This window comes from Nipponia nippon, unplaced genomic scaffold (assembly GCF_047370975.1).
Source record: "Nipponia nippon isolate SJK-2023a ecotype South Korea unplaced genomic scaffold, ASM4737097v1 scaffold_6, whole genome shotgun sequence".
In the NCBI taxonomy this organism is placed as follows: Eukaryota; Metazoa; Chordata; class Aves; order Pelecaniformes; family Threskiornithidae; genus Nipponia; species Nipponia nippon.
In genome coordinates, this window is record NW_028262380.1 from 46,267,607 (window position 1) to 46,277,500 (window position 9,894).

General features: G+C 36.5%; 1 protein-coding gene across 7 annotated transcripts in view; it reads right to left on the bottom strand.

Moving 5' to 3' along the window:
* The window catches only part of RAPGEF2 (Rap guanine nucleotide exchange factor 2), a 192,080-nt gene that overhangs the window by 123,500 nt on the left and 58,686 nt on the right, over positions 1–9,894 (bottom strand). For all 7 annotated transcript variants that reach the window (XM_087736388.1, XM_087736382.1, XM_087736378.1 and 4 more), the window contains exons 2-3: positions 8,467–8,537; positions 4,841–4,897 (exon numbers count right to left, since the gene is read on the bottom strand). In XM_087736388.1, the coding sequence (XP_087592514.1) occupies positions 4,841–4,897; positions 8,467–8,537 (128 nt within the window). The remainder of the gene's footprint in view (positions 1–4,840; positions 4,898–8,466; positions 8,538–9,894) is intronic.

Here is a 9,894-nt window from a genome sequence, read left to right on the forward strand (position 1 = left end):
TGGTCTCCGCAGAGCTGTTCTGTTTAAAAATCATGCACCCACAGCTAAAGAAGCAGCTTTTAGCTCATTTTTGTCACACTTCATTGCACAATTAAGTCAGGCTATGCAGAAATGTACGGCAACTTTGGCATCACTTTTTGTTGTTTTGTACACGCTGCTTCTATCCTCCTGAGTGTCTTCAGGGCAACACACTGCTGTGAAAGAACCATGAATCTGCTAAATGTCACTTTTATTGTATGACTTAAAGTTTGACTCTCAGATTCACACTCTTAAAAACTACTCATAGATCTACTTCTCACCTGTCCTTGCGCAGAACTACTGTATATTAACTACATAGACCTACAGCTGCAAATAAAACTATAGCTTAGCCATCTAGCCGAGACACACCCAGATGCTTTATAGCTACACCCAAAACCCCTACTTGACTTTGTGTGTAATGCATGATACCTGGACAGATGACAGCACATCTCTTCCCTGGGAAGAGCACCTGCAAGTTCTCTGCCAGTCGCTACCCTAAGTCCATCTCCCCAGTGCCTTCAGGTGATCCTCTAACACAACCTGTCCCAAAGCTATGCAAAGCCAATGCCCTCCAGCATTTTTTAAACATTCTGCTCTACCTCATGAAAGATGCTAACATTTTCATCCAAGAAAACCATAAGTATTTTAGTAACAACCATAAAGTCATGCTCCTTTATTTCCTTTCCAGATTTCATTCATTTCAGGCTTCAACAGCTGGGCCAAGCCAGCTCTGGAGAAGGCCGCATGGCTTGCTCAAAACAAGTATTTTGGATCTTGTGATTTGCCACAGTGACGTAACTCAGAAAACTTGGCTAAGACTGGATGGTGATATTACAGCTACTGGATTTGAGAATTTGGTTCTAAACACAGAAACATCCAAAAAGACCAGCTGAAATTATGTATCTTTATCCTTTTTCTACCCTTCTCCACTTCTCATCCCCTGTTCCCTTCCCCTAACCTCCCCCCCAATATAAGCACTACAGTCTTAACACAAGTGGATGTTTTTTATCTCAGATTGTTTGACAAGTGGGGAATGAGGGGAAAAAAGCAAGACAAAACATAATTGTACAAATACAGCTATTTATTACACACCCCGCCTACCACAGTCAGTAATTTCTCATCTCAGCTGTGGACATTCTCTGTAGTAATAACTCAATTTTACAGGTAACATTTTTTTCTCCCCTATCTCCAGTTTATATATATGCCTTCTACTTTTGTTTCATAATACAGTCCTCCGAAAATACTGAATTTCATTAAAGCACATAAGGCTGCACAACTGAATGACACGAAAGCACACAAACACGTTGACATTAGACAAGAGCTTTTTCCAACCGTAGACATTAACACTAAAATTCAGTTCAAGATGTCCAAGAGATAGCTACTTTTCTTTAGACACTTGATCTTTTCTAAGAATCAACGCAATCAAAACAACTAGCATACTACTAAATTGCTACAGACTGAGAAATTTGTTACTGATTAGAGCTTAAATCCAAAATATACATCTTGCAATCTTCTTGGAAGGGACACGTGGGAGGTAGGAGCATATATCCTATCAGGCTTTGAGTGGAAGGTTCTCTAAAAAACTAAAACATGCTTTACAATAATATGGGTTGGGTTTTTCCTTGTAGCTTTTTTAAAAACATAAGCACAGCTAAGTTAGTTCCAGGTTCAACTGCACAGAAACTCAAAAGAATGTGATCACAAAAGCATGTTGTGCTATAGCATGGCAATTCAGAAACACATGAGGGTTTATTATCAAGTGACTTCGGACAGCAGGTCATCAAAACTTAAAATATTTTCTGCGAATCCATACCTTTAAAGAAGGAAATAAGGGAAGCTTAAAGACATACAAGACTTCTTTACACAAAGAGTAAGCCAAAACACCACTAATGCATACATACAGAAATACCTAAGAGCATGGCTTAAAACCACATACAGACCCAGTATGACAAATGAGGGGAAAAAAGAGGTGCTTCCGTTATTAGAGACATATTCATTTGCTTATAAGCAAAACATTTCCTGCCAAAGATTCCTCTCTGCCATCATAGCAAACATTTAAATTTTGATCTGAAAAATTTTGTTCAACTGTCAAGAGATATACACCCCCCCTACAAATCTACTAAAACTTTGGTTTCCAAAGAAAATGCTAATTAGAAACTTACTGTTGGAAATGTCAAGAATGACTATTATGCAGATATGAAAAAAGAACTATTTTTTTTCTTTGAACTACCGATAAAATATGTATCAAGTGACCAAACTAAATATTTTTTAAATGGGATCTTTAAGTAGATTTGAATAAAGGTAGCAGGTAAAAAAAAAAAAGATCAGGTATATGTGTCAAGTAAACATCAATTCTGAAATTCTGTCTTGCAGGTTTTAAGCCCTTTTATCATTAATTTTCCATCAAATGAAAGTAGTAGGATGACTGGCAAATGAAGAATAACTCGAGCTGAACTGCCACTTTTAATAACCCAGTTTCCATTTAAACAGGGAGATGGCCGTAGGGTTTGAGAATTTGTCACTACCATGTACGCACGCTGGTAGTAAAGTAAATGCAGATGAGATGAGCCAATTTTCAACAACGTGCTCTGTTCTATCCTTTTGGCCATAAAAACACATCTATAGTGATACTACGAAAATTAACAACTTTTTTTAAAAAGCAGGTGATAAAAAATTACTGTTTGTACTGAATGCAAATAATTATTTTCAGCATTGCATACATGCAATAGAAATTTACCTTTTTATAAGTACAGCTGACAATGCAGATATGAACATAATTTTCACAATTAAAAGTTTTGATCAAATACACAGAGCAACGGTATTAGTTTTCATGTTAGTATTTAGGGATAAAGATTTAGCTTATCCGCACTGAGACATTAAGTTGTGCCTCAGGGAGGTCACACACACAGGTCAATTAACAGCTCCAACAGTTGCAGCTATTTTAATAGATTTTTCTAATGAACACAGAAGATTAGCACCCAATTTCAGATTTCAATGCAAGTCATACCATCACTGGGGAAAAAAAAAAACAACGTTGTAACTTAGAGTTCAAATTCAATGCTTTTTTAAAACCTTAGCCTTCATGACCAAAGTAAGAGCTCCAAGTGATAAATTCTGGCATGTTCAATAAAAAGTGGCCAGGTTGTATGCTCCAAGCTCACTTCCTATAGCTCACAACTAAGTGGATTGATTCTAACCTGGCTATCACATTGGTTATCTCCTATAGTACTCAAAGAATTTTTCCAAACATGTACATTGTAGAATTGGAACTCTTTTTTAGAAGAATACATCTTCAGTACATATGCTGAATTTGTGAAACAAAAAAAGGATTCCTCCAAGTTCATTATCGTAAAAATAGAATACTGAAATTAGACTGCAGGTTCCATGGGATTTTCTTACCAAGCAGATCTCAAATTGTTCACTAAAATAAAATGTAAGCTACAACTCAGAGTAACAGAAAGCATATATCTGGCTTCAAAATATTGAATGTTTAAAATTTTTTTAAATTAAAAAAAACATTCAGTGTTAACTTTCAGGTTTAGCCCGTTAAACATTAAATCAGAGATATGAGATGCTAGAGCAAGCACATTTTGCATTAGCATCTATATCCAGAAACTGCCAAACTGCCCATTAAATCTACTGAATAAATCATGGGGAAAAAAATGTCAAGAAGCAAGTAAATAGGAATGACAGGCAAACAACCAAAGTGAAGATGAATTCACACGAAAGGAGTGACAAAGTAAATCAGTGAAAAAGAATTGCAAAAAGCACTTCAAGTTAACCCAGATTTCATAATTTTCTGTTTGCGAATTGTATTTTCTCAGGCACATATTTCCTGGTAACTTTTGCCTGCCTTCAGTATATACATAACTAGCAGCCTTGATTAATTCAGCACATAATTCAAATTTAAACCAACAGTTAGAATAAGCCAAGATATTGTGTCTAAACAAAAACTCTAGTACACATAATGGACACAAACCAATTGCCTAGAAAAGGACAAATCACCAGCACAATGGTCACTAGCAAATTAGTCTGTAAAATGAATAAAGATTATATTGGTCTAATTAAAATTATCTGTCTACCTATAGATTTCGACCTTGTGCATTTCCCATACATAACTGACTACTGGGTTTCATTAGACATTTTAACTTTGCTGAATGGTCAAGGCTTAGCATTTAAGTTTGTTCAATCACATCTTCCTCCTGATGGTCAATATAGGAAAAATTACACATATATAAAAGAAGGTATGCAGGTGCATTCTTAGTATGCTTAAATGTTCAAATATTACCAGACAACATAGAAAAATCTGCATTTAGAATCTGGTTTAGGGACAGTAAGTGAAAATCTGATAAACCTTTTGTTTCAATAAGTCGCTTGCATAAACGAAGCAACTGCAATCCTCAGATCTCTACTGTAAAATCTGAGCTGACATTAGATCGCATCCCTGCTAATTATAAGCTGTGTCAGGTATGTCGATTTGGCACCCCTGGCATGAAAAGCTGGTCGCTACTACTTCGACAAAATTGAAGTGAGACTAAATGACAACTTACTCTAATGAGAGGACATCCTACATCCCCTAATTCTATATAATCTCACTGGTTACAAAAATTAATACAACACACATCACCAAGCAAGAGCCACTGTTAGCTCCCTCCCTGGCACCAGCAAATTTCTCCACTGTTTGACAATGAAAATGAAGTGGTTCATCTATGTTTACAGATTGTGCATTGGGTGAGGTAGTTGGCATTAAACACTGTCCTTAACACACTTTAAAATGAATTAATTCTTTGAACATCACACGAAAGGAAGCGGAAATACTTACTAGTACAGAACTTCATTTGCTTCATGCCTTTCATATCTAACAGTTTCACACATCAGTCTGAAAGAGAAGAAATCATTTTTAATTACGATTCCTATCAGTGTCACAAAGACTTCACTTTCTGAAGTTAGTCAGCATTTCCATGTTTGCCTCCAGCACCTGCAGAAAGTAACCATCAATTTAAAGCTAAGCTGATTTTTAATTTAAGAGAACAAATTGCTAAATCTAAGCATTAAATTTATTAGTTCATCCAAGATCAGATTTGATTTAGGACACTTGACGTAATTGCCCCCATAAAAAAAAAATTCTATAAAAGAGGTAAAATGATACTGATCTCATTTTATAAAGTGATCTGATAAAAGTAAGTTGCTTTATAAGGAAACAATGCAGAATTTTAGAAATAGATGGAAATTCATGGTATGTAACACTAATCAGAGATAACATGATATAAAAACTGCTCCCTTTTTCAAGTCAGGCCCAATTGATAAAACAAGAAATTATGTTGCACGGTAAATCGATGCTTCTCATTTTGCTAAAATTCAGCAACTTAAAAGTTACCATGAGGTTTTAATGCTGAAATCCCAGAGGGCTCAAAGTGGAGAGTTTCCTGCAAGAAAATCCTCTGTCTAGAGGGGAGGATTAAAGCACTTTTGCATTCACTGTCTGCCTGACAAATGTGGCATAATACAGAGCAACTATAACAGAACTTACCACGTATTAGGAAATGCAATGTTAACTTGGTGTAAAAAATCAACATGCCATTTCTGCCTATTGTCTTAAGGAAACAGACCCTGTAAATTACTGGGACAGTGGGAAGGAAACAAATCCCACCACCTCCCTTGGACTTTCTATGGCTGTAAAGCAGACAGCAAACACCAAGGCTATTTGACAGGCAGTCAGTCAGAGATTTGCCTAAGAAGCTCATCTGAACATTCAAATGAGGAACTATATTTAAATTTGGGAAAGAAATTCTTATTCCTTACAGGATCAGTCATCAGAACCTCAGCGCACAAATGACCGGCTGCCTGCAATGATATCCTAAGCAGACAAAAGTGCTCAAGAATTCCTGCTCAGACAACAAGTCTCGAAAAAGTTGATCTGAGGCCTGGAAGAGTTGATCTGGGTTTGATGTGACATTTAAAAGGCTTCTTATTGCCACTTCCCATCATTTCCTAGATCATTTCAATAGTCAACAGGCTGCTACAAAAGTTACCTTAGCACTCTTCTCTTTCAAGATTTTACTTATTAATTCAGCCCACTAAGAAATAATGCTTTTTTTTTTTCTGTCCAGAAGTGGCAGGCTTATAATGGTGTCTTGATAATTCATAAATTGTGAATAGAAAATTCATATCTTAATTCTGTTTGCTCAAAAAGAGTCAAGTTTTACTACCACGGCCTTTCCCCCACCCTGGTATTTTAGATCTACTCTTTGGACCATCTTTGAGAACTTTTCTCACAGACAATTTCTGTAGTGTATCTAATGAAGTATTATGTATTGTATACCAATTTCAGCTAATGAAAGATCTTCTTGCTTCCTGGCATAGCAAAAAAACTTTTTGAATGACAGAACCTTCTCTTTTTCAGACACTGTTCCCCACCATAAAAACAGGTCTTGCCAAAATCCTTTACAGACACCGAAAAGCTACTGTCTGCTTCTGCCTCCTTGGTCCTCACCTTCTCTCTCTGATCCTGTTTTGAGAGGGGAGAGCGGACATGAGGTTACTGGTGAGAAGATACCAGAAGAAAAGACATTGCCAGCAGTCAGATTTAAAAGTTAAAATACTGCTCAATGATAGTCTGTACCCTACTGGTCTGAAATGATGCTGGGCAATGGGCCATCTAAGAGTGGGAGTTAGAGGAAACAGAATCACTTTAACAAGCAACTTTTGTTCCCTTCTGAATTAGGAGCAAAGGAAGTACATTCTTGATAAAGTCACGCAAGTTCACCACTGGCACTGACTCTACAGCATTTTGGTCCTGTTTTAAGACAGTAATAGGGGAGAAAATGCCTCTTAGAGAAGGTAGCCAAGTGTTTCAATTCTTGTGTTAAACTAGAACAGCTAGAAATTACAGTGACCAAGTAGTACAAACTAGATTGCTTCCTCAAATATTTAAAAAATTGAATTAGTTCTGGTCAATGCTGGTGTTTAATTTTCACTCGAACGTGATCTTTGTCTGCTTCCTAAACAACTGTAATAAATTTAAGGTGACATCATCAGCAAGCCATAAGGTAAGTTATTCACTTCTAGAGGCTGTATTTAATACACTAGTTTTTAATGCATCTCAGAGGTTTTTCTTGCATCCCATCGCCACAAGAAATGTTGTATCCTAAAGGATACTATAAAAGCTTTCTGTCCCACATTTGCTGGGAGCCCAGCCTTTTCCATGTATGGTACTGTAAACAGAAGCTCTCTTCTAGGAATTCACTGTGCCGGGAGAGCGAGCCCGAGTTCCACACATTCCTCTGCAAGAACCTCATTCTGCACAGGAAGCCAGCAAGCACACATCAACACACCACGCAACCACATGTGCACACTTTGATCTTTGTAAACAAGTTAACATCAGTTCAACTCCAGCTATGCAAAACTTGATGTGCTAAAAGTCTTGCATATAATAGCATAACACAAAATACTTTGAATGGGATCGTGGCCTGCTTCCAAAGCAGAAGTCATTACGGAGACTACTTTGAAGTCAACATTCACATTGCACAATGTGTCTTGGGCACTTCGGGAGAAAGAAAACCCCACCTTTTATTTTCTCCAAACTACAGAATATTGGCTTGGGAATGTGGACTCTGACAGAATGATGAAGCAAGAGGCCAGAAATTAGAACCTAAACCAGCATTAATCAATTCAAAGTTGCTTCAGCATCTTCAGATGTGGCAAATGTTGGCAAACCCCAGGATACAAAATAACAGTAATTCACCCTCTCGCCCCATAAAGCATACAAGAGATTTGCTGGCCTCCTTCTGTATTTGCCAGCCTCGCACCGATGTCCAAATACCCTTAGAAACCTCAGCTGGAAGATGTTTACGTGAGGACAACTAAAACAATTACTTAAAAATCAAACACACAGAAGTCTTTACAAAAAATAGGAAGTTCATCTGGAAGTTTTTATTTTAATTTATTTGCTTCATGAAGCATTTTAATAAAAAAATATGTGGACGATATTTATTAGTAATCTTTTACTCAGTATTATTTGCACGTGTAGTACATACTTTGTCTGAAACTTCCACATGAAAGCAAGCATAAACTGAAACAGAAGCTGAATAACAGACTGTGCTCTCATGATTATTATACTACATAAATGATTTGGACTATATATGGACTTTCATTCAGGACTGGAACTTGCACTCTGTATGTAAAGCATTTAGTTCTAGTCTGAAAGTTTGAAAAGAAAACAAACACATCCATAATAGAAATCAGAAGGAACAAATAGAGATACCCATATGCACTCACAAAAGGAGAAAGTGTTAGGACAATAAAGAAGGGAAGAAATGGATGCAGCGATAGCCAGCTTTTCAGTTTGAGGCGGGGTACACAAGAGTAGTGTATAGTTCGCAACCTCACTGGTCCTTTGCTTTGTTAGTGCATTAGCATATATGTGTTTTTAATGATAAAGTATCATACCTTAGCTGATGCTCTCTAAGATTAGACAAGGCTTCCATTCCATGTAAATAGGAATACACAATCTCCAAATCCTACAAACATAAGGAAAACATTATTAGGATTCTCAATTTGGTACAAGCTGTTAAAATACTGTTTTTGCAAAGCATCCAGAACTCTCCTAATAGGGGCAGCAGGAATATTTGAAATAACACATTTACAAGAGGTTAAAGGCAAGTTGCAGGAATACTTTTGATTATACGCTGGAATGTGACATGGGGAAAAATGATATGTCCACATCAGAAAATACAAACACATAAACCTTTCTGCTTTTGCTGTCGTTACTCATGCCCAGGAAACAAGCCTGGTCCAGAATTCCAGTAAGTTACTTTGCAGCTACCACTGTCCTGCTTCCCAATGCCAAGGTACCCAAAAACCTTGATTTATTCTGTAAAGCAAGCTCATGGAAATTGGTTTTTTCATGTTCAGGGGAAAATAAAAAAAGTACAAAACAGTCTAACAAAATACCCCACTGTACATAAATATTTATAAAATTGTATCTTCTTCAAATGGAAGGTAAACCACAAGCTTAAACAAGAAAAAAAGTTGGCATGAACAGAAAATTATTGGCATGATATAATAAAAAAAATCATAAATACAATCCTAGTTGCATGGCAAAGTGTTACATTCAACCATTGTGGACCTCCAATATCCAGCTCACAAAACAACATTAATAAAGATATGAAAACAACATCCAAGACTAGAACTTCCTAAGATGCAACTATAGAAACACTAATGTCAGTCTAGAGGCTTTGCTAATGTTATACTTAAAATCACTACAGCACTTAAGAGAAAACTTCATTTCAGCCCACAACCTCTAGGATGATTTAACTCTGGCTCATGGGTTTGACGCTGTTTCATTATCCATTTTTTAAACAGGCTAGTTAAAAGACAATGATTATCCACAATTCCTTGAAAAGCAGAGCAGTGGCTCTCGACCACTAGCTGAGGCTGACAAAGTTGAGAATAAACTACCACCAATACCAAACACACTCATAACTTACTGTAAGATGATATTTTCAAGTAATGGAATACATCAAAGCTATAAATTTATGAAAGCTTTGGTCACTAGGAAGTATTTGTAATATTTAAAATCGACTGTGAAGTACAGAAATACGTCAGTTTTCAGACACGATGAAAGAATGCTAGATGTGGTATTTGGGCAAAGACATTAGGACTGAAGTCACACAGGGAACTTGAATTTAAGTAAGAAAAATAAAAATAAAATCTAGTTAAATGCATTAAGTGTAGAAATGTTACAGTACTTGTTTAAACCATGCTACAGACAAGAAAAGATACCAGGAGTTACACTCAGTGGTTAAGATTAAATAGCCGTCTTTCATTCAGTATCTAATAGAACATGTTTTTCTCACAATGAAAAAAACAAATATT